The 26737-nt window shown below is 46.7% G+C and overlaps 1 protein-coding gene across 1 annotated transcript; it reads left to right on the forward strand.

Moving 5' to 3' along the window:
• Positions 1 to 635: 635 nt before the first annotated feature.
• On the forward strand, positions 636 to 25000 carry LOC148525592 (zeta-crystallin-like). The gene is made up of 8 exons (XM_088470783.1): positions 636 to 748; positions 894 to 1046; positions 2346 to 2509; positions 19965 to 20016; positions 23560 to 23709; positions 24218 to 24319; positions 24438 to 24533; positions 24805 to 25000. Exons 1-8 carry the CDS (start codon positions 638 to 640, stop codon positions 24964 to 24966), a joined length of 990 nt encoding a protein of 329 aa, XP_088326909.1. The 5' UTR covers positions 636 to 637; the 3' UTR covers positions 24967 to 25000.
• Positions 25001 to 26737: the final 1737 nt, after the last annotated feature.

Consider the following 26737-nt stretch of genomic DNA (forward strand, 5'->3'; position numbering starts at 1 on the left):
CCTGGTGGTCTAGGGAGATTTGCGGAGGCAAATTACCGGTGGCCGAGGCAGCGTCCCTGTAAGCTGGGAGAGGCTGCGGTGGGAGCTTCATTTAGCTCTTTTCTTCCCACCACCTGCAGCAATCTCTGGGTCCTCATCTCTTTTCTGCCGCTGTACCACTGCCGCCAATCTTCCTTCTCCGACCATCACCGCAGAACTGAAGGCTCCGCTCGGCTATGTCTGTCGTCAGATGGCGAGAGCGGGAGGAGCTATGACATGGCTAGTCGCTTCTGATGTGATTGGCTCGTCACCGGCGCCAAATTTAAACTGCCGCCACCTGCTTGCCTGATGCCGCCGGTACTTGCGATACCGGGACAATTGGGCATCCCTAAGATGGTCTTTGGGACGCCGTCACACGGCTTGCAAATCCGGTACATTTCCCGTGAAAAATGGGACATATAGCAACCCTAGCTATATCGGAGCCTGTCCTGTTTATGGGTTGTTTATAACAACTAATGTCTACGGTATACACCCCAATATCCCCCCCCCTCCCCTGGAGGTTCCTGGTTGCACTGTATTGTGAAATTATTTGTGATTGATACAAGCTCTTGACCCTGTTTAAATCTGTATTTCTCATGTGGGCTTCAGATAAACTAACATGACATCAGTAGGAAGAGTCATGCGCGCTATCAGCGTCAAGGAATTTGGGAACCCTGATGTTCTTAAACTCTATACAGATGTCCCAGTGCCTTCACCAGGAGACAACCAGGTACGTGGCTCTTGTTTAACCATTACTGCAGGGAAGACTGTATTTACAGCATTTGAACATTGAGGGGTTTTACGCCTTGATCAGCAGGTAGTGGTCTCACTTGGGACCACCACTGTCAGTTGTGCCTGTCTTTGCTTTCTTAAAGGTTTTAATCAGAGTTCACGCATGTGGGGTGAATCCAGCGGAGACTTATATCAGAACCGACACCTGTTACTTGAAGCCAAACCTGCCGTACACCCCTGGCTCTGACGTTGCCGGAGTTGTGGACGATGTTGGGAAAAACGTAACCTCTTTTAAGGTAACTGAAAAGCTTCCAAGTTTTTTTCTTTTTTTTTGTACATGAGTAATGTATTAACTGGAACATAAAATAATACATAGGAGAGAGGATGCCTTTCCAGACCTGTCCTTCGTCATGTGAGAGAGCATCTTAAATTGGGCTTGGTGGCATAACCATGTGCAGCCAAGGCGTTTTCCGGTGTTCTTTGTAATTAATTGCAAATGAGGCCGCACGTTAGGCTAAACCATTGTTCAGGAGAATGCAGCCAATGTGTTCACTAGTAGCCAGGGACATACCTGGGCTCCGTCATGGAGGGAGACATACCTGGGCTCCGTCATGGAGGGAGACATACCTGGGCTCCGTCATGGAGGGAGACATACCTGGGCTCCGTCATGGAGGGAGACATACCTGGGCACCGTCATGGAGGGAGACATACCTGGGCACCGTCATGGAGGGAGACATACCTGGGCTCCGTCATGGAGGGAGACATACCTTGGCTCCGTCATGGAGGGAGACATACCTGGGCTCCGTCATGGAGGGAGACATACCTGCGCTCCGTCATGGAGGGAGACATACCTGGGCTCCGTCATGGAGGGAGACATACCTGGGCTCCGTCATGGAGGGAGACATACCTGATCAGGAATGTACTCATTTGTTTTTAGCAGTCTTTATTGAATGATATACTTGCATACAGATTAGGATTGAAATTCTTTAATATTTTCAACTATTGTGTAGCTATTATACGTATGCCTATATTTAAACTTGGTACCAATAAGTATCCAATAAACATCTCTCTACCTCACCTCCCCCAATATAGGATAGAACTGCACCCCGTTCACTATGTGGGGTTTGGGTTCTGGTATGAAGTAGGGATATTGTGAGTTTATAGGTACATTTTACCTCCCCCCCTATTTCCTCCATGGATGCTACAATTTCTCTTGTGTTAAATGAATAATCAAGTTATTTTACCTATTCTTTATCTTCATTTTTCTAAGAGTGTCCCAGAAAGAGTCTTTCTTTATACTTTTCTTAGCGGTACATATAGACTCTGGGTGCGCCACCAACACAGATGAAAACACAATAATATCCCTGGAGAGGGGGAACATTACCTTCCTATCACTGTTTTTCGAGGTATGATGAATATACCGGTTTAACGAAAAATTATTAAGTGCGGAATCACCTTTCCTTGTGTATGCACCAAATCTACTTTCTCTGAATGTGGATCTAAACAGTGAGCATAGTAAGTTTATCACTTAGGACTCAGACTGCTTCAGTTTAGAGGGGGTTCTGTAAACATTGTGTTCATTTTATGTTTTACAGAAAGGAGATCGGGTGTTTACCACGGCAACAGTCACAGGCGGCTACGCGGAGTACACGGTGGCATCTGAAGATACGGTTTTCCCACTGCCCGAGAAGCTGAACTTCAAACAAGGAGCAGCCATATCTGTTCTGTACTTTACCGCCTACCGGGCGCTCTTTAACAAGTCAGTTCTATGAATGTCTAATTTTGGTTTCTATGGATAATTTCATGTACGGACTACCTCCATGTAAGGTGGCTATACTCTGTATTATCTGGCCCCTTACTCTGAGTGTATGATTATTCCCACACATTGTGATCCATCGACCCAATCACTGAGCCGCCACATCTGTGATGGAATAGTGGGTTCCGATAAGGTCACAGGCGATTAGGGAGTGGGGGGAGGGAGTGGGATAATCCTTTCTATTAAACCAGCTTCTCAAACTCAGGGCCTGATTCAGAGCCGGACGCAATATGCGAACGGTCGTTCTGAAAAAGGGCCTGGCTATTTAAATAGAGCGCTCGCTCTTTGCGGTCTGTTGACGCCTCTATGTCTGAATGAGCGAACGAAACATGCGCTCGCTATTTTGAAAAATACGCCCCCTGGCCGCTCGCATCCTACGTCATCTCCGCTATTTATTAGATTAATCGAGTACATCGAAAGGCGTCTGAACTGCTCGCAGTGCTTGTGGTCTGGTTTTTCCTACCACATAGATATCGTTCTTGCGGGAACGCGCATCATTGGTTGTTGTCAGGTTGGTGACTACAAAAAAAAGGTGTAGATGTAGTTCAAATCGCACATAAGTTGTACCGTGTGTATGCACCATCACAGTGCAGGATTTCAAGATGTTCTCAGGAATGATTAGTACCACCTGTAGATCTATTGTTTCTCAACTAACAAACCCGTGCTCCAGCTAGATCTGGAGCACACACTGCTTGTTACCTCTTTTCCACTGACCTGGAAATCCAATGTGTTGCACATATACGCTCATTAACATGAGATATTTGACAGTGGAAACGGTTCCACTCTCCGGGCATCCAAACCTGTTAGCGAGAAGGGCTTTTCCAGGGAAAGACACGGTTAATGCTCAGTGTAAACGGGTAACCTGGGTCATCCATCCTGGGACGCGTTTACAGCACATGGAGAGCCGCATTGCAGCGCAAGGTGATGATGTCATCTCCGCGCGCCGCCATTACACCCAGTGTAAACAGCACCGCGACGGGAATAACTCTGATTGGTGCCGCATTGGATAAAGTGTCTGACCCAGTTTGTAACTGTTCCAAATCTCAGGTCAAACCCAGAACTTAGGTAGAAAATGGGTATTGGTGTTCAATCAGGGCCAGGTTTGAGAAACTCTGCATTTTTGGTTTACATGCTGGGTCAGAGGGGTAGAGTTGGCACATTGGGGAGAAGTCTTGTTTCTGATAGTCATGGGCTCCCCAGGAGACTCTTATTTATTACAATTGCAATCGCCGCAGTCTAATTGCACATGATGAAGCTGCAGAAATATGCAAATACCTGCCACAGCTCAGCCAGCATAGAGACGCCCACTACTGCTATCTCACATCTGTACTACCTCACAGTCCTGTGTATACATCTGTAACATCAGCCACAGCTCAGCCAGCATAGAGACCCCCACTACTGCTATCTCACATCTGTAATACCTCACAGTCCTGTGTATACATCTGTAACATCAGCCACAGCTCAGCCAGCATAGAGACACCCACTACTGCTATCTCACATCTGTAATACCTCACAGTCCTGTGTATACATCTGTAACATCAGCCACAGCTCAGCCAGCATAGAGACCCCCACTACTGCTATCTCACATCTGTAATACCTCACAGTCCTGTGTATACATCTGTAACATCAGCCACAGCTCAGCCAGCATAGAGACACCCACTACTGCTATCTCACATCTGTAATACCTCACAGTCCTGTGTATACATCTATAACATCAGCCACAGCACAGCCAGCATAGAGACTCCCACTACTGCTATCTCACATCTGTAATATCTCACAGTCCTGTGTATACATCTGTAACATCAGCCACAGCACAGCCAGTATAGAGACGCCCACTACTGCTATCTCACATCTGTAATACCTCACAGTCCTGTGTATACATCTGTAACATCAGCCACAGCTCAGCCAGCATAGAGACACCCACTACTGCTATCTCACATCTGTAATACCTCACAGTCCTGTGTATACATTTGTAACATCAGCCACAGCACAGCCAGCATAGAGACTCCCACTACTGCTATCTCACATCTGTAATACCTCACAGTCCTGTGTATACATCTATAACATCAGCCACAGCACAGCCAGCATAGAGACTCCCACTACTGCTATCTCACATCTGTAATATCTCACAGTCCTGTGTATACATCGGTAACATCAGCCACAGCACAGCCAGCATAGAGACACCCACTACTGCTATCTCACATCTGTAATACCTCACAGTCCTGTGTAGACATCGGTAACATCAGCCACAGCACAGCCAGCATAGAGACTCCCACTACTGCTATCTCACATCTGTAATATCTCACAGTCCTGTGTATACATCGGTAACATCAGCCACAGCACAGCCAGCATAGAGACACCCACTACTGCTATCTCACATCTGTAATACCTCACAGTCCTGTGTATACATCGGTAACATCAGCCACAGCACAGCCAGCATAGAGACACCCACTACTGCTATCTCACATCTGTAATACCTTACAGTCCTGTCTATACATTTGTAACATCAGCCACAGCTCAGCCAGCATAGAGACACCCACTACTGCTATCTCACATCTGTAATACCTTACAGTCCTGTCTATACATTTGTAACATCAGCCACAGCTCAGCCAGCATAGAGACGCCCACTACTGCTATCTCACATCTGTAATACCTCACAGTCCTGTGTATACATCTGTAACATCAGCCACAGCTCATCCAGCATAGAGACGCCCACTACTGCTATCTCACATCTGTAATACCTCACAGTCCTGTGTATACATCTGTAACATCAGCCACAGCTCAGCCAGCATAGAGACAACCACTACTGCTATCTCACATCTGTAATACCTCACAGTCCTGTGTATACATTTGTAACATCAGCCACAGCACAGCCAGCATAGAGACTCCCACTACTGCTATCTCATATCTGTAATATCTCACAGTCCTGTGTATACATCTATAACATCAGCCACAGCACAGCCAGCATAGAGACTCCCACTACTGCTATCTCACATCTGTAATATCTCACAGTCCTGTGTATACATCGGTAACATCAGCCACAGCACAGCCAGCATAGAGACACCCACTACTGCTATCTCACATCTGTAATACCTCACAGTCCTGTGTATACATCGGTAACATCAGCCACAGCACAGCCAGCATAGAGACTCCCACTACTGCTATCTCACATCTGTAATATCTCACAGTCCTGTGTATACATCTGTAACATCAGCCACAGCACAGCCAGCATAGAGACACCCACTACTGCTATCTCACATCTGTAATACCTCACAGTCCTGTGTATACATCGGTAACATCAGCCACAGCACAGCCAGCATAGAGACACCCACTACTGCTATCTCACATCTGTAATACCTTACAGTCCTGTCTATACATTTGTAACATCAGCCACAGCTCAGCCAGCATAGAGACACCCACTACTGCTATCTCACATCTGTAATACCTTACAGTCCTGTCTATACATTTGTAACATCAGCCACAGCACAGCCAGCATAGAGACGCCCACTACTGCTATCTCACATCTGTAATACCTCATAGTCCTGTGTATACATCTGTAACATCAGCCACCGCTCAGCCAGCATAGAGAACCCCACTACTGCTATCTCACATCTGTAATACCTCACAGTCCTGTGTATACATCGGTAACATCAGCCACAGCACAGCCAGCATAGAGACACCCACTACTGCTATCTCACATCTGTAATACCTCACAGTCCTGTGTATACATCTGTAACATCAGCCACAGCTCAGCCAGCATAGAGACGCCCACTACTGCTATCTCACATCTGTAATACCTCACAGTCCTGTGTATATATCTGTAACATCAGCCACAGCACAGCCAGCATAGAGACACCCACTACTGCTATCTCACATCTGTAATACCTCACAGTCCTGTGTATACATCTGTAACATCAGCCACAGCTCAGCCAGCATAGAGACACCCACTACTGCTATCTCACATCTGTAATACCTCACAGTCCTGTGTATACATTTGTAACAGCAGCCACAGCACAGCCAGCATAGAGACTCCCACTACTGCTATCTCACATCTGTAATATCTCACAGTCCTGTGTATACATCGGTAACATCAGCCACAGCACAGCCAGCATAGAGACACCCACTACTGCTATCTCACATCTGTAATACCTCACAGTCCTGTGTATACATCGGTAACATCAGCCACAGCACAGCCAGCATAGAGACACCCACTACTGCTATCTCACATCTGTAATACCTTACAGTCCTGTCTATACATTTGTAACATCAGCCACCGCTCAGCCAGCATAGAGACACCCACTACTGCTATCTCACATCTGTAATACCTTACAGTCCTGTCTATACATTTGTAACATCAGCCACAGCACAGCCAGCATAGAGACGCCCACTACTGCTATCTCACATCTGTAATACCTCACAGTCCTGTGTATACATCTGTAACATCAGCCACCGCTCAGCCAGCATAGAGAACCCCACTACTGCTATCTCACATCTGTAATACCTCACAGTCCTGTGTATACATCGGTAACATCAGCCACAGCACAGCCAGCATAGAGACACCCACTACTGCTATCTCACATCTGTAATACCTCACAGTCCTGTGTATACATCTGTAACATCAGCCACAGCTCAGCCAGCATAGAGACGCCCACTACTGCTATCTCACATCTGTAATACCTCACAGTCCTGTGTATATATCTGTAACATCAGCCACAGCACAGCCAGCATAGAGACACCCACTACTGCTATCTCACATCTGTAATACCTCACAGTCCTGTGTATACATCTGTAACATCAGCCACAGCTCAGCCAGCATAGAGACACCCACTACTGCTATCTCACATCTGTAATACCTCACAGTCCTGTGTATACATCGGTAACATCAGCCACAGCACAGCCAGCATAGAGACACCCACTACTGCTATCTCACATCTGTAATACCTCACAGTCCTGTGTATACATCGGTAACATCAGCCACAGCACAGCCAGCATAGAGACACCCACTACTGCTATCTCACATCTGTAATACCTCACAGTCCTGTGTATACATCTGTAACATCAGCCACCGCTCAGCCAGCATAGAGATGCCCACTACTGCTATCTCACATCTGTAATACCTCACAGTCCTGTGTATACATCTGTAACATCAGCCACAGCACAGCCAGCATAGAGACACCCACTACTGCTTTCTCACATCTGTAATACCTCACAGTCCTGTGTAAACATCTGTAACATCAGCCACAGCACAGCCAGCATAGAGACGCCCACTACTGCTATCTCACATCTGTAATACCTCACAGTCCTGTGTATACATCTGTAACATCAGCCACAGCACAGCCAGCATAGAGGCACCCACTACTGCTTTCTCACATCTGTAATACCTCACAGTCCTGTGTATACATCTGTAATATCAGCCACAGCATAGAGACGCCCACTACTGCTATCTCACATCTGTAATACCTCACAGTCCTGTGTATACATCAGTAACATCAGTCACAGCTCAGCCAGCATAGAGACACCCACTACTGCTATCTCACATCTGTAATACCTTACAGTCCTGTGTATACATCAGTAACATCAGTCACAGCTCAGCCAGCACAGAGAAGCCCACTACTGCTTTCTCACATCTGTAATACCTCAGTCCTGTGTATACATCTGTAATATCAGCCACAGCATAGAGACGCCCACTACTGCTTACTCACATCTGTAATACCTCACAGTCCTGTGTATACATCTGTAACATCAGCCACAGCTCAGCCAGCATAGAGACTCCCACTACTGCTCTCTTACATCTGTAATACCTCGCAGTCCTGTGTATACATCTCTAACATCAGCCATAGCTCAGCAAGCATAGAGACACCCACTACTGCTATCTCACGTCTGTAGTACCTCACAGTCCTGTGTATACATCTGTAACATCAGCCACAGCTCAGCCAGCATAGAGACACCCACTACTGCTATCTCACATCTGTAATACTTCACAGTCCTGTGTATACATCTGTAACATCAGCCACAGCTCAGCCAGCATAGAGACACCCACTACTGCTATCTCACATCTGTAATACCTCACAGTCCTGTGTATACATCTGTAACATCAGCCAGCATAGAGACACCCACTACTGCTATCTCACATCTGTAATACCTCACAGTCCTGCATATACATCTGTAACATCAGCCACAGCACAGCCAGCATAGAGACACCCACTACTGCTTTCTCACATCTGTAATACCTCACAGTCCTGTGTATACATCTGTAACATCAGCCAGCATAGAGACACCCACTACTGCTTTCTCACATCTGTAATACCTCACAGTCCTGTGTATACATCTGTAACATCAGCCAGCATAGAGACACCCACTACTGCTTTCTCACATCTGTAATACCTCACAGTCCTGTGTATACATCTCTAACATCAGCCACAGCTCAGCCAGCATAGAGACGCCCACTACTGCTATCTCACATCTGTAATACCTCACAGTCCTGTGTATACATCTGTAACATCAGCTACAGCTCAGCCAGCATAGAGACACCCACTACTGCTGTCTCACATCTGTAATACCTCACAGTCCTGTGTATACATCTGTAACATCAGCCACCGCTCAGCCAGCATAGAGATGCCCACTACTGCTATCTCACATCTGTAATACCTCAGTCCTGTGTATACATCTGTAATATCAGCCACAGCATAGAGACGCCCACTACTGCTTACTCACATCTGTAATACCTCACAGTCCTGTGTATACATCTGTAACATCAGCCACAGCTCAGCCAGCATAGAGACACCCACTACTGCTCTCTTACATCTGTAATACCTCGCAGTCCTGTGTATACATCTCTAACATCAGCCATAGCTCAGCCAGCATAGAGACACCCACTACTGCTATCTCACGTCTGTAATACCTCACAGTCCTGTGTATACATCTGTAACATCAGCCACAGCTCAGCCAGCATAGAGACACCCACTACTGCTATCTCACATCTGTAATACCTCACAGTCCTGTGTATACATCGGTAACATCAGCCACAGCACAGCCAGCATAGAGACACCCACTACTGCTATCTCACATCTGTAATACCTCACAGTCCTGTGTATACATCGGTAACATCAGCCACAGCACAGCCAGCATAGAGACACCCACTACTGCTATCTCACATCTGTAATACCTCACAGTCCTGTGTATACATCTGTAACATCAGCCACCGCTCAGCAAGCATAGAGAACCCCACTACAGTTATCTCACATCTGTAATACCTCACAGTCCTGTGTATACATCTGTAACATCAGCCACAGCACAGCCAGCATAGAGACACCCACTACTGCTTTCTCACATCTGTAATACCTCACAGTCCTGTGTATACATCTGTAACATCAGCCACAGCACAGCCAGCATAGAGACGCCCACTACTGCTATCTCACATCTGTAATACCTCACAGTCCTGTGTATACATCTGTAACATCAGCCACAGCACAGCCAGCATAGAGGCACCCACTACTGCTTTCTCACATCTGTAATACCTCACAGTCCTGTGTATACATCTGTAATATCAGCCACAGCATAGAGACGCCCACTACTGCTATCTCACATCTGTAATACCTCACAGTCCTGTGTATACATCAGTAACATCAGTCACAGCTCAGCCAGCATAGAGACACCCACTACTGCTATCTCACATCTGTAATACCTTACAGTCCTGTGTATACATCAGTAACATCAGTCACAGCTCAGCCAGCACAGAGAAGCCCACTACTGCTTTCTCACATCTGTAATACCTCAGTCCTGTGTATACATCTGTAATATCAGCCACAGCATAGAGACGCCCACTACTGCTTACTCACATCTGTAATACCTCACAGTCCTGTGTATACATCTGTAACATCAGCCACAGCTCAGCCAGCATAGAGACTCCCACTACTGCTCTCTTACATCTGTAATACCTCGCAGTCCTGTGTATACATCTCTAACATCAGCCATAGCTCAGCAAGCATAGAGACACCCACCACTGCTATCTCACGTCTGTAGTACCTCACAGTCCTGTGTATACATCTGTAACATCAGCCACAGCTCAGCCAGTATAGAGACACCCACTACTGCTATCTCACATCTGTAATACTTCACAGTCCTGTGTATACACCTGTAACATCAGCCACAGCTCAGCCAGCATAGAGACACCCACTACTGCTATCTCACATCTGTAATACCGCACAGTCCTGTGTATACATCTGTAACATCAGCCAGCATAGAGACACCCACTACTGCTATCTCACATCTGTAATACCTCACAGTCCTGCATATACATCTGTAACATCAGCCACAACACAGCCAGCATAGAGACACCCACTACTGCTTTCTCACATCTGTAATACCTCATAGTCCTGTGTATACATCTGTAACATCAGCCAGCATAGAGACACCCACTACTGCTTTCTCACATCTGTAATACCTCACAGTCCTGTGTATACATCTGTAACATCAGCCAGCATAGAGACACCCACTACTGCTTTCTCACATCTGTAATACCTCACAGTCCTGTGTATACATCTGTAACATCAGCCACAGCTCAGCCAGCATAGAGACGCCCACTACTGCTATCTCACATCTGTAATACCTCACAGTCCTGTGTATACATCTGTAACATCAGCTACAGCTCAGCCAGCATAGAGACACCCACTACTGCTGTCTCACATCTGTAATACCTCACAGTCCTGTGTATACATCTGTAACATCAGCCACCGCTCAGCCAGCATAGAGATGCCCACTACTGCTATTTCACATCTGTAATACCTCAGTCCTGTGTATACATCTGTAATATCAGCCACAGCATAGAGACGCCCACTACTGCTTACTCACATCTGTAATACCTCACAGTCCTGTGTATACATCTGTAACATCAGCCACAGCTCAGCCAGCATAGAGACACCCACTACTGCTCTCTTACATCTGTAATACCTCGCAGGCCTGTATATACATCTCTAACATCAGCCATAGCTCAGCCAGCATAGAGACACCCACTACTGCTATCTCACGTCTGTAATACCTCACAGTCCTGTGTATACATCTGTAACATCAGCCACAGCACAGCCAGCATAGAGACACCCACTACTGCTATCTCACATCTGTAATACCTCACAGTCCTGTGTATACATCGGTAACATCAGCTACAGCTCAGCCAGCATAGAGACACCCACTACTGCTATCTCACATCTGTAATACCACAGTCCTGTGTGTACATCGGTAACATCAGCCACAGCACAGCCAGCATAGAGACACCCACTACTGCTATCTCACATCTGTAATACCTCACAGTCCTGTGTATACATCGGTAACATCAGCCACAGCACAGCCAGCATAGACACGCCCACTACTGCTTTCTCACATCTGTAATACCTCACAGTCCTGTGTATACATCTGTAACATCAGCCACAGCACAGCCAGCATAGAGACACCCACTACTGCTATCCCACATCTGTAATACCTCACAGTCCTGTGTATACATCTGTAATATCAGCCACAGCATAGAGACGCCCACTACTGCTATCTCACATCTGTAATACCTCACAGTCCTGTGTATACATCAGTAACATCAGTCACAGCTCAGCCAGCATAGAGACACCCACTACTGCTATCTCACATCTGTAATACCTTACAGTCCTGTGTATACATCAGTAACATCAGTCACAGCTCAGCCAGCACAGAGACGCCCACTACTGCTTTCTCACATCTGTAATAGTCCTGTGTATACATCTGTAATATCAGCCACAGCATAGAGACGCCCACTACTGCTTACTCACATCTGTAATACCTCACAGTCCTGTGTATACATCTGTAACATCAGCCACAGCTCAGCCAGCATAGAGACTCCCACTACTGCTCTCTTACATCTGTAATATCTCGCAGTCCTGTGTATACATCTCTAACATCAGCCATAGCTCAGCAAGCATAGAGACACCCACTACTGCTATCTCACGTCTGTAGTAACTCACAGTCCTGTGTATACATCTGTAACATCAGCCACAGCTCAGCCAGCATAGAGACACCCACTACTGCTATCTCACATCTGTAATACTTCACAGTCCTGTGTATACACCTGTAACATCAGCCACAGCTCAGCCAGCATAGAGACACCCACTACTGCTATCTCACATCTGTAATACCTCACAGTCCTGTGTATACATCTGTAACATCAGCCAGCATAGAGACACCCACTACTGCTATCTCACATCTGTAATACCTCACAGTCCTGCATATACATCTGTAACATCAGCCACAGCACAGCCAGCATAGAGACACCCACTACTGCTTTCTCACATCTGTAATACCTCACAGTCCTGTGTATACATCTGTAACATCAGCCAGCATAGAGACACCCACTACTGCTTTCACACATCTGTAATACCTCACAGTCCTGTGTATACATCTGTAACATCAGCCAGCATAGAGACACCCACTACTGCTTTCTCACATCTGTAATACCTCACAGTCCTGTGTATACATCTGTAACATCAGCCACAGCACAGCCAGCATAGAGACACCCACTACTGCTATCTCACATCTGTAATACCTCACAGTCCTGTGTATACATCGGTAACATCAGCCACAGCACAGCCAGCATAGAGACACCCACTACTGCTATCTCACATCTGTAATACCTCACAGTCCTGTGTATACATCGGTAACATCAGCCACAGCACAGCCAGCATAGAGACACCCACTACTGCTATCTCACATCTGTAATACCTCACAGTCCTGTGTATACATCGGTAACATCAGCTACAGCTCAGCCAGCATAGAGACACCCACTACTGCTATCTCACATCTGTAATACCACAGTCCTGTGTATACATCGGTAACATCAGCCACAGCACAGCCAGCATAGAGACACCCACTACTGCTATCTCACATCTGTAATACCTCACAGTCCTGTGTATACATCGGTAACATCAGCCACAGCACAGCCAGCATAGAGACACCCACTACTGCTATCTCACATCTGTAATACCTCACAGTCCTGTGTATACAGCTGTAACATCAGCCACCGCTCAGCCAGCATAGAGAACCCTACTACTGCTATCTCACATCTGTAATACCTCACAGTCCTGTGTATACATCTGTAACATCAGCCACAGCACAGCCAGCATAGAGACACCCACTACTGCTTTCTCACATCTGTAATACCTCACAGTCCTGTGTATACATCTCTAACATCAGCCACAGCACAGCCAGCATAGAGACACCCACTACTGCTTTCTCACATCTGTAATACCTCACAGTCCTGTGTATACATCTTTAATATCAGCCACAGCATAGAGACGCCCACTACTGCTATCTCACATCTGTAATACCTCACAGTCCTGTGTATACATCAGTAACATCAGTCACAGCTCAGCCAGCATAGAGACACCCACTACTGCTATCTCACATCTGTAATACCTCACAGCCCAGTGTATACATCAGTAACATCAGTCACAGCTCTGCCAGCACTTAGACGCCCACTACTGCTTTCTCACATCTGTAATACCTCAGTCCTGTGTATACATCTGTAATATCAGCCACAGCATAGAGACGCCCACTACTGCTTACTCACATCTGTAATACCTCACAGTCCTGTGTATACATCTGTAACTTCAGCCACAGCTCAGCCAGCATAGAGACACCCACTACTGCTCTCTTACATCTGTAATACCTCGCAGTCCTGTGTATACATCTCTAACATCAGCCATAGCTCAGCAAGCATAGAGACACCCACTACTGCTATCTCACGTCTGTAGTACCTCACAGTCCTGTGTATACATCTGTAACATCAGCCACAGCTCAGCCAGCATAGAGACACCCACTACTGCTATCTCACATCTGTAATACTTCACAGTCCTGTGTATACACCTGTAACATCAGCCACAGCTCAGCCAGCATAGAGACACCCACTACTGCTATCTCACATCTGTAATACCTTACAGTCCTGTGTATACATCTGTAACATCAGCCAGCATAGAGACACCCACTACTGCTATCTCACATCTGTAATACCTCACAGTCCTGCATATACATCTGTAACATCAGCCACAGCACAGCCAGCATAGAGACACCCACTACTGCTTTCTCACATCTGTAATACCTCACAGTCCTGTGTATACATCTGTAACATCAGCCAGCATAGAGACACCCACTACTGCTTTCTCACATCTGTAATACCTCACAGTCCTGTGTATACATCTGTAACATCAGCCACAGCTCAGCCAGCATAGAGACGCCCACTACTGCTATCTCACATCTGTAATACCTCACAGTCCTGTGTATACATCTGTAACATCAGCTACAGCTCAGCCAGCATAGAGACACCCACTACTGCTGTCTCACATCTGTAATACCTCACAGTCCTGTGTATACATCTGTAACATCAGCCACCGCTCAGCCAGCATAGAGATGCCCACTACTGTTATCTCACATCTGTAATACCTCAGTCCTGTGTATACATCTGTAATATCAGCCACAGCATAGAGACGCCCACTACTGCTTACTCACATCTGTAATACCTCACAGTCCTGTGTATACATCTGTAACATCAGCCACAGCTCAGCCAGCATAGAGACACCCACTACTGCTCTCTTACATCTGTAATACCTCGCAGTCCTGTGTATACATCTCTAACATCAGCCATAGCTCAGCCAGCATAGAGACACCCACTACTGCTATCTCACATCTGTAATACCTCACAGTCCTGTGTATACATTGGTAACATCAGCTACAGCTCAGCCAGCATAGAGACACCCACTACTGCTATCTCACATCTGTAATACCACAGTCCTGTGTGTACATCGGTAACATCAGCCACAGCACAGCCAGCATAGAGACACCCACTACTGCTATCTCACATCTGTAATACCTCACAGTCCTGTGTATACATCGGTAACATCAGCCACAGCACAGCCAGCATAGACACGCCCACTACTGCTTTCTCACATCTGTAATACCTCACAGTCCTGTGTATACATCTGTAATATCAGCCACAGTATAGAGACGCCCACTACTGCTATCTCACATCTGTAATACCTCACAGTCCTGTGTATACATCAGTAACATCAGCCACAGCTCAGCCAGCATAGAGACTCCCACTACTGCTCTCTTACATCTGTAATACCTCGCAGTCCTGTGTATACATCTCTAACATCAGCCATAGCTCAGCAAGCATAGAGACACCCACTACTGCTATCTCACGTCTGTAGTACCTCACAGTCCTGTGTATACATCTGTAACATCAGCCACAGCTCAGCCAGCATAGAGACACCCACTACTGCTATCTCACATCTGTAATACTTCACAGTCCTGTGTATACACCTGTAACATCAGCCACAGCTCAGCCAGCATAGAGACACCCACTACTGCTATCTCACATCTGTAATACCTCACAGTCCTGTGTATACATCTGTAACATCAGCCAGCATAGAGACACCCACTACTGCTATCTCACATCTGTAATACCTCACAGTCCTGCATATACATCTGTAACATCAGCCACAGCACAGCCAGCATAGAGACACCCACTACTGCTTTCTCACATCTGTAATACCTCACAGTCCTGTGTATACATCTGTAACATCAGCCAGCATAGAGACACCCACTACTGCTTTCTCACATCTGTAATACCTCACAGTCCTGTGTATACATCTGTAACATCAGCCAGCATAGAGACACCCACTACTGCTTTCTCACATCTGTAATACCTCACAGTCCTGTGTATACATCTGTAACATCAGCCACAGCACAGCCAGCATAGAGACACCCACTACTGCTATCTCACATCTGTAATACCTCACAGTCCTGTGTATACATCGGTAACATCAGCTACAGCTCAGCCAGCATAGAGACACCCACTACTGCTATCTCACATCTGTAATACCACAGTCCTGTGTATACATCGGTAACATCAGCCACAGCACAGCCAGCATAGAGACACCCACTACTGCTATCTCACATCTGTAATACCTCACAGTCCTGTGTATACATCGGTAACATCAGCCACAGCTCAGCCAGCATAGAGACGCCCACTACTGCTATCTCACATCTGTAATACCTCACAGTCCTGTGTATACATCTGTAACATCAGCCACAGCTCAGCCAGCATAGAGACACCCACTACTGCTGTCTCACATCTGTAATACCTCACAGTCCTGTGTATACATCTGTAACATCAGCCACTGCTCAGCCAGCATAGAGATGCCCACTACTGCTATCTCACATCTGTAGTACCTCAGTCCTGTGTATACATCTGTAATATCAGCCACAGCATAGAGACGCCCACTACTGCTTACTCACATCTGTAATACCTCACAGTCCTGTGTATACATCTGTAACATCAGCCACAGCTCAGCCAGCATAGAGACACCCACTACTGCTCTCTTACATCTGTAATACCTCGCAGTCCTGTGTATACATCTCTAACATCAGCCATAGCTCAGCCAGCATAGAGACACCCACTACTGCTATCTCACATCTGTACTACCTCACAGTCCTGTGTATACATCTGTAACATCAGCCACAGCACAGCCAGCATAGAGACACCCACTACTGCTATCTCACATCTGTAATACCTCACAGTCCTGTGTATACATCGGTAACATCAGCTACAGCTCAGCCAGCATAGAGACACCCACTACTGCTATCTCACATCTGTAATACCACAGTCCTGTGTATACATCGGTAACATCAGCCACAGCACAGCCAGCATAGAGACACCCACTACTGCTATCTCACATCTGTAATACCTCACAGTCCTGTGTATACATCGGTAACATCAGCCACAGCACAGCCAGCATAGAGACACCCACTACTGCTTTCTCACATCTGTAATACCTCACAGTCCTGTGTATACATCTGTAACTTCAGCCACAGCTCAGCCAGCATAGAGACACCCACTACTGCTCTCTTACATCTGTAATACCTCGCAGTCCTGTGTATACATCTCTAACAACAGCCATAGCTCAGCAAGCATAGAGACACCCACTACTGCTATCTCACATCTGTAATACCTCACAGTCCTGTGTATACATCAGTAACATCAGCCACAGCACAGCCAGCATAGAGACACCCACTACTGCTATCTCACATCTGTTATACCTCACAGTCCTGTGTATACATCTGTAACATCAGCCACAGCACAGCCAGCATAGAGACACCCACTACTGCTATCTCACATCTGTAATACCTCACAGTCCTGTGTATACATCTGTTACATCAGCCACAGCTCAGCCAGCATAGAGACGCCCACTACTGCTATCTAACCTCTGTAATACCTCACAGTCCTGTGTATACATCTGTAACATCAGCCACAGCTCAGCCAGCATAGAGACACCCACTACTGCTGTCTCACATCTGTAATACCTCACAGTCCTGTGTATACATCTGTAACATCAGCCACCGCTCAGCCAGCATAGAGACACCCACTACTGCTATCTCACATCTGTAATACCTCAGTCCTGTGTATACATCTGTAATATCAGCCACAGCATAGAGACGCCCACTACTGCTTACTCACATCTGTAATACCTCACAGTCCTGTGTATACATCTGTAACATCAGCCACAGCTCAGCCAGCATAGAGACACCCACTACTGCTATCTCACATCTGTAATACCTCACAGTCCTGTGTATACATCTGTAACATCAGCCACAGCTCAGCCAGCATAGAGACACCCACTACTGCTATCTCACATCTGTAGTACCTCAAAGTCCTATGTATACATCTGTAACATCAGCCACAGCACAGCCAGCATAGAGAAACCCACTACTGCTTTCTCACATCTGTAATACCTCACAGTCCTGTGTATACATCTGTAACATCAGCCACAGCTCAGCCAGCATAGAGACGCCCACTATTGCTATCTCACATCTGTAATACCTCACAGTCCTGTGTATACATCAGTAACATCAGCCACAGCTCAGCCAGCATAGAGACACCCACTACTGCTTTCTCACATCTGTAATACCTCACAGTCCTGTGTATACATCTGTAACATCAGCCACAGCTCAGCCAGCATAGAGACACCCACTACTGCTATCTCACATCTGTAATACCTCACAGTCCTGTGTATACATCTGTAACATCAGCCACAGCACAGCCAGCATAGAGACACCCACTACTGCTATCTCACATCTGTAATACCTCACAGTCCTGTGTATACATCTGTAACATCAGCCACAGCTCAGCCAGCATAGAGATACCCACTACTGCTTTCTCACATCTGTAATACCTCACAGTCCTGTGTATACATCTGTAACATCAGCCAGCATAGAGACACCCACTACTGCTTTCTCACATCTGTAATACCTCACAGTCCTGTGTATACATCTGTAACATCAGCCACAGCTCAGCCAGCATAGAGACGCCCACTACTGCTATCTCACATCTGTAATACCTCACAGACCTGTGTATATATCGAAGCAGATCGGCCCATCACGCACAATTAAATCAGCTCTAACCTGTCTCAGAAATTGCTAACCTCATAGCAGCAGTGAGTACTCTGGCTGTGTAGGCAATCTCAGTGTCTAATTCATACACGCCCATATAACGGCGTTCAAACGGATAGGCACGCCTGCGTTACTCCAATCACTCCCCCCGTCACCACCCCCCAAACACTCATGGCTTGTCACTCACTCTGTGACAGAAACCTATCTGCGTGTATAATCACAGTGCAATTGCAGCGCACGTGCAATGGGTTCTGGACTATAGACGGACAGTAATTAGATAGACACCAGATGTTAGATAGTTAATAGTTAGGATAAAAGTTCGACACAGACAAAAGCCAGACACACTAAAGTTAGACATGTACAAAAGATCGACAGGGTCAAAAGTTCGACATGAAAAAGGTCGACACGTTTTTTTTTTCTTTGTTCGGGTTAGGCACCATGGGGAGGGTTAGGGTAAAGATTGTGGCTAAAAAAGTTGCAATTGCGATCCGTACTGAATCTGGCCCTAAATGTGGGTGTATAGAGGCAGATTACTCGGACACGTACATTCTGCCAGATCCGGCTGCATGGTGATCTGTCCATTCAATGCTCTGGGTGAATCTGCCAGGGTACAGCTAGCGCAGGAGCGACAATGACGGCGTAATGTCGGTCGTGGTTGTCATCAGGCAGCGTTTAGTCTGTCAGACATCTGAAAACCTTAGCAACCGTTTTGGTCCCAAACACTTTGTGCTTAATCATTTAAAACTGCCTAGTTGTCGGCCTATGCGTCTGTGTGTACGGGCACCTTACATGGAGGAACAAATGAGAACCGCAGTTGTGATATAGGAGTATATGTAATTATACTTTGACAGAAACATTTTATCATCCTGAAATGTTTACATATAAATTGTACCCAATGCGTTCTGTGTTGTTCTGTCACTCTCCTTCTGTTACATAGAGCGCATGGCCGGCCCGGGGAGGTGGTACTCGTACACGGTGCCAGCAACGTAGTAAGTAGTGTGCTAAACGTGAGATCTGCAGTTTCGTTACTAGTAATGCTTCCTGGTCTTACTTTGGACTATAAATTGTATTAATGATTGTCTGCAGATGTTGTGTACGGCATCATACTGATGAATAATGTCAATCGCATTTTCCCCACTGATTTCACAGAATTATCTCTGAATTAATGAACTAAGGGCCTGATTCAGAGCCGCTCGTAAGCGGCCGCTCGTTCGTTCCGAGCGATGTTTGCCCAACTGCGCATGCGTACGGATCATAATACGCATGCGCGAACCAGTCAGTGCGGCCGAAAATCGTTTGTTCGCTAAATAGCGAATGCCTGCTAATATGAGTGACAGGAGGAGGCGTATGTGGGTGGTAACAGGGGAAGGTGTTTGAAAACTGGGAGTGGAGATCCGATCGCAGGCGTGCTTAAAGGTCACAACGGGCGTTTTATGGGTGTGCATAATTAATACAGCAGCGTCATTGACCACGTCACTGGGTTATTTTATAGTCAGAACTGCTCGCAAATTTGTGGTAGGAAAAACCAACCCCAAGAATAGCGAGCAGTTCATACGCTGGTCGATGTACTCGATTAATCTAATAAATAGCGGACATGATGTAGGATGTGAGCGGCCAGGGGGCGTAGTTATCCAAAAAACTACCGCAAGTTTTGTTCGCTCGTTCAGACATATAGGCGTGAACAGACCGCAAAGAGTGAACGGTTCATTTGAATAGCCACCCCCTTTTCCTGAACGACCGTCTGCAAATTGCGTCCGGCTCTGAATCAGGCCCTAAATTAAAAATGTGCACCGCTTTGTTTTATATATACATATAAATATATATATATATATATATATATATATATTTATATTTATATTTTCTCGCTCTATTACAATTAGTATTTAATGTAATATTAATTTAGCATCTTCATGTAAATTAAATGCACTTTCAATTCTCATAGTGGAGGCTCAGCCAATACTCATGAGAATGCAGCCTAACGAAGTGTTTTCCAACATCGGTGCACAAAGCACACTAACAGTACAGGTTTTAAGGATTGTCATACTTGAGCACAGTTGACTTATACCCCTGTTTATACTGCTGCAAAAACCCAGGTTATTGATGGGTCTACCCGGGTCGCGGCTCAGAGTAAAAGTGTCTCTGCACAATAACCCGGCTCAAGTGACCCGGGAATCCAGGTAACTACCAGGGATGGACCCGGTTAATGGTGCAGTGTAAACTGCGTGACCCGAGTTATCCAACCTGGGTGATGCCTAAAATGAGCTGATTGGTGGTTGTGGAGCAGCCACCTCTCACTTTTTATGACCTCACAGGTTTAGCAGGGCAGACCCAGGTTCAGTGTGAACAGGGCTGACCTGGGAGTAACCCAGATCGAAGGTGCAGTCTAAAGGGGGTCTGACCTGGGTTGGAACTATGGGCCTGATTCAGACCCACTCGCTACAGATTTTCGCACTGGCGTAACTATAAATTTTGCTCCCCCCCTGCCAAAAATATTTCTGACCCCCCATGGCATTTTGGTAAAATAATTACAGGGCCATTTATATGGAATTTGGCTCCCATTGCAAAAGTAAACAATGTGCCGCACCCCCCTAGACAGTTAGCAGTATTTTTCCTCCATGTAGTAATGCCCCTTACACATTATTCTACACACCATAATGCCCATAACACATTATGCCACACACTGTAATGCCCATTACACATTATACCACACACTGTAATGCCTATTACCAAAGTGCCACTTACATATTTGCCCCCTAACACCATTTTATGCCCCACAGTAAGGCTTCTAATTACTTTTAAATTACCTGCTCGTTGTCAGGGATCTTATATAGTGCCCCCAGTAGTGGCCCCCTATGCAGTGCCCCTTATATAGTGCCCCAGGTAGTGGTCCCCCTATGCAGTGCCCCTTATATAATTCCCCCAGTAGTAGTCCCACCAGTGTGGTAGTCTGCCCCCCCCAGCAGTGCACCCAGTAGTAGTCCCACCCAGCAGTGCCCCCAGTAGTCGTCGTCCCCCCAGCAGTACCAGTAGTAGTAACCCCCCCTAGCAGTACCAGTATTAGTAGACCCCTCCCCCCCAGGCATGTACCATGTGTAGTAACCCCCCTAGCAATGCCCCCAGTAGTCCCCCCCCAGTAGTACCAGTAGTAGTAACGCCCCCAGTAGTACCAGTAGTAGTAACCCCCCCGGCAATGCCCCCAGTAGTCCAGTAGTCCCCCCCCCGAGTAGTACCAGTAGTAGTAACCCCCCCAGCAATGCCCCCCAGTAGTCCAAGTAGTACCAGTAGTAGTCCCCCCCCAGCAGTAGTGGTAGTAGTAGTAACCCCCCCCAGCAATGCCCCCAGTAGTCCCCACCCCAGCAGTACCAGTAGTAGTAGTAGTAGTAACCCCCCCCCAGCAATGCCCCCAGTAGTCCCCACCCCAGCAGTACCAGTAGTAGTAACTCCCCACCCGGCCAGACAGACACACACACAAAAAAAAGACCGCCACTTACCTCGATCCCCGCTCCGGCATCAGCTCCTCCGTTTGTGTCCTCCCGGGCCGGCCCACTCTGCATCAGCCACTGCGGGATCCAGAAGATGCCCAGCTCCGGCAGTGGGCGCAGCAGCCGATGAGTCTGACTCTCATTGGCTGCTAAAACAAACACACAGCTGCCGGCGCCGGTGGCTGTGTGTTTATTATGCTAATAGTGTAGTTCGGACGGCACTTATGTACTGTCCGCACTACCGCCCTGCCTGGGTGACTAACAGATGCTAGAGGCGGCGGCCATTTTTGGAGGGCCTTTTTCTGCAGACTTCATGCGGACGGCTAGTCCACATGGAATCTGCAGCCACAGTGCCCCACAAGCCCCCGCGCCCCCAAGCCACCGCGGGGTCTGCGGGGGCTGTAGTTACGCCACTGGATTTTCGCTATCTGCACATGTGTATAGGAGGCAGTGCGCATGCGCGAACCAGTCGCTGAATGGGAAGCAATTGCACGTTGTGCTTAGACAGCTGGCTAGATTGAGTGACACGATGAGCCGTTTGTGGGAGGGGACAGGGGAAGGTCGATGAAAACGGGGGTGTGGTGGCAGCGATGGCAGTGGTTGCGGATGGGTATGGTCAACCACAAGTGCTGCGTACGGGTTCGATGGTACTCGATGTGACTGATAAATGCATAGACTTCCTGGAGATGGTGTGTGTAACGAAGGGAAATTGGGCGTCTTACATACAGTCAGCGAACGCACAGTCACACATAGCGGGCGTGCTAAAGTCTTACCGTGCGATCGCAAGTTTTGCATACTTTAGCAGCTGACGGCTGCGTGTGAACGCATCTAGCGAGCGGGTCTGAATCGAGCCCCATGTCCAAAAACCCAGGTCGGACCCTGTTTTCGGTGGAAAAGAGGTATTACTCTGTACCTCAGTTATATTGATTTATCAATCTGTGCTCGCTCAAACACCACACATAAAGCCCTGGTCAGGAATGTAAGTCGTGACAGCGTGTGCTGCACCATGTCAGGATTGTGCGCTTACCCTCTGCCCAATCTTCCTCATAGGTGGGGATCGCAGCCTGTCAGATTGCCAGAGCCCATGGTTTCAAGGTGTTTGGGACTGCAGGGAGCGCCAAGGGATTACATCTCGTTTCGCAAAATGGGGCGCACGAAGTGTTCAACCACAAAGATAAGGATTACATTGAGAAGATCCAGGTAATGCCCTCCTCCTGTTCTAATCTTATACTTTGTACAATTCTTCCTAGGGATGGCCATCGGTGGCACAAAAACAATCTATGGTGAATCATCGAAGGTTTGCACCCCTCGATGGCCACCGGCTATGGGAATGACTGGCCAATCAAAAATAGGGGTGGGGATTATCGGGGGCAGGGGAAGCTCTGTACTGTCATCCTGCCATCGACTGTAAAAGCATTCGACATCAGCCATACAGTAAACCATCGATTTTAGAATTATTGATGGCCATCCCTAATGCTTCCCAAACTGGCATGTCCTGTAATGCTGGATAACGTCACGATATGATAAATGGATCATGTATATTTCCGTAAGTCAAATACGTATAGGATGTTCCTCTCTGACCTAGCAGCAGTTTTCTTGGCAAACAGTCTCCATAGTTAGAAAATAAGAGTGAGACTAGCAAAATAAAAAACTGTAATGAGGTGATGGGCAGATATTGCAGCTAACCCTGTCCTGTTATTTTATGTAGGAGGCCGCCGGAGGAGATGGAATTAATATTATATTAGAAATGTTGGCCAATGTCAACCTCAGTAATGACCTGAAACTCCTGTCACCTGGAGGCAGAGTGATTGTAAGTAGCAGATATCCCCGGTGCTGGTACTAATCCCAGGTGATGACCTCATACTTGGCTCGCCTGCTGTGTGCTCCCCTGGTATTCTACATTAACTAGTTATTTCCTTTTGTATCAGGTTATTGGCTGCCGAGATTCCATTGAAATAGACCCAAGAGAAATGATGGCCAAAGAATCCAGTATAATCGGAGTTATTGTGTACAGTTCAACTAAGGTAACAAAATATAGAACCTGAGTGTGGAGCGTTACCCTGCCACTTGGAATTATGGGTAGCAATATGTTTACATGCTTCTGCCTTTTAACTGTAACTCTGACTACTACAAAGCCCGTGTAAATGCCTGGCAGTGTACCGTATGACTGTAGATCAGTCAGCTGCGGGCCGCTGTACAGTCATTTCCTGGTAAGCAGAATGGTTGCACCCAGGGACTCAATTTACATAATTGGTTCTGGTTCTACTGACTTTTTTTTTTTTTTCTTGGCTTTAGGAGGACTGGAAGGAGGCTGGGGCAGCGCTCTTTGGGGGCATAGAGGCTGGCTGGCTGAAACCTCTGATTGGTCCGGAGTATCCCCTGGAGAAAGCCCCACAGGCCCATGAGGACATTATACAGAGTAGTGGAGCCACTGGGAAGATGGTCTTTGTTCTCTAGGAGGTGGCGTTTAGTAATATTAATAAATCTTGGTAACCAGGTGTTAATCCAATGTTTTAAGAGAATGTTGTACTCCACAATTCTGGGATAACTTATTAAATGCAAACTATGAAGAATAAATTAAAATCCATTAAGATGTGACTTTTTGTGGTAATTCGTTCTCCATATAAGTACTGTAACAGTAGCAAATATTCCTCGATGGCTGCCTCGGCCCTGTAATAGTACCATAATGGCCTATTGTGACAGCTTATAATTGTTTTACCATGCTGTAACTGTCGTGTTGGAAGAGAACCATGGCATAGCTTCAGACAGACCCCATCTTCTGTGTACCCTCAACAGTCCACCATGTAGCCCATCCTGGCTCTGTATAGGATTTCCCACTTCATCCTTTGGGCACTGACCACAGATTAAGCATTGCGTTGTTGAGTAGTCCTACGGAGCTCAGAGGACAAGGCTCTGTGAAGGGAACGTCAGAAGGTTGTCTATTGGGCTCTTGATGACATTTAATTGTTGCCCCAAAATGCTGTTCTCAACCTGGAGCCTACTGGAGTTACCAAATATATAGTGGGCAAATGATCACCGATCAGTTTCTCTCCTGTCTAGCAGGAGCGGGTGTGGGTAGGGGCAGCCATCAATGTTTCTAATCCGATGGAGATGCTTTTGCCATTTGGTGATGGGATTCTGTAGCCGAGCTTCTTTGTGCATGCACAGCTTGTCCGATAGTATGCTAGTGCGCCTGCACAGTGGACAGCAATGGCTAAACCATCATATGGCTGACGCTGTATGGTTACATGCCATCACAAAGCCTGTTGCGATGGCAGCAACTCCACAACAAATGAATTGGGCCCTTCCATTAGCCATTGCTGGGTGTGGAGCTTGGCAGAGGAAAGTTAAGTCGTCTGATCTGCTCCTCTCTCAGGAAATGGGTAAGGGTGAGTGACCTGATGATGATGATGATGATGATGATTGATGGAAGGGGTTAATGATACATGATGGAAGGTTTAATATTGAAGAGTTAATGTTGGAGGATGAGGAATAAATTAATGATTAATGTCAGTAGACACTTGTGCTCCAGGGGGGGCCTCCTGCAATGAGTTCCCCACATTTACAAAGGCCGGCTGTGCAACGGAGGTACAAGTTGATGACCCTATGGGGTAAATTTACTAAAGGTAGATATTGAGTGATTTAACATTCGATTTGCATCTGGGTATTTACTAAAGGCTAAATCGAATGTAAAATCGAACTTAAAACCAAATTTTTCTCAAATCCCACTCAAAATCAAACATTGGAAAAACATCGGTAATTTTACATAGACCAACACACAAATCCCTTATTTACTATGCTTCGATTTGAAATCGAACATCAAATCCCCAAATGAATAGACCTGCTTCAGGCTTTCGATTTCAGCATGAGCAGGTCTGATTAACACAGATACATGCATACATTAGTGAGATGCTTGCATGTATCCTACTGTAACAAGATTAGAAAGAGTTAAATTAATAAAATGACGTTAGGTCGCCCCCTAAAACAGAACCAGCCCCGAACTTTTCATAGCCAGTCCTGGTTGTCTAAGTACAGGGGAAATTGCGTAGGGTTCCCCCTGTACTTGGCAGAACCAGCACTGGGCACTGATCCTGTCCTGGTTCTGGAAATACAGTGGGAAAAAATGCAGAGGGTTCCCCTGTAATCTCCAGAACCAGCACCGGACCCTTTCTCATGGGGGTCTGATGCCACAGCCAGGGGAGCCCTTTCACCAGGCCCCCCAGCCGCA

The sequence above is a fragment of the Taudactylus pleione genome, unplaced genomic scaffold, assembly GCF_031769625.1.
Source record: "Taudactylus pleione unplaced genomic scaffold, aTauple2 ptg000103l, whole genome shotgun sequence".
Classification (NCBI taxonomy): Eukaryota; Metazoa; Chordata; class Amphibia; order Anura; family Myobatrachidae; genus Taudactylus; species Taudactylus pleione.

Excerpts from the sequence above, each read along its gene's own strand:
- LOC148525592 (XM_088470783.1), top strand. The coding sequence starts at position 638 with ATGACATCAGTAGGAAGAGTCATGCGCGCTATCAGCGTCAAGGAATTT. Across the intron at positions 749-893 it reads CTTCACCAGGAGACAACCAG|GTTTTAATCAGAGTTCACGC; the intron begins GTACGTGGCTCT and ends GCTTTCTTAAAG. Across the intron at positions 1,047-2,345 it reads AAAACGTAACCTCTTTTAAG|AAAGGAGATCGGGTGTTTAC; the intron begins GTAACTGAAAAG and ends TATGTTTTACAG.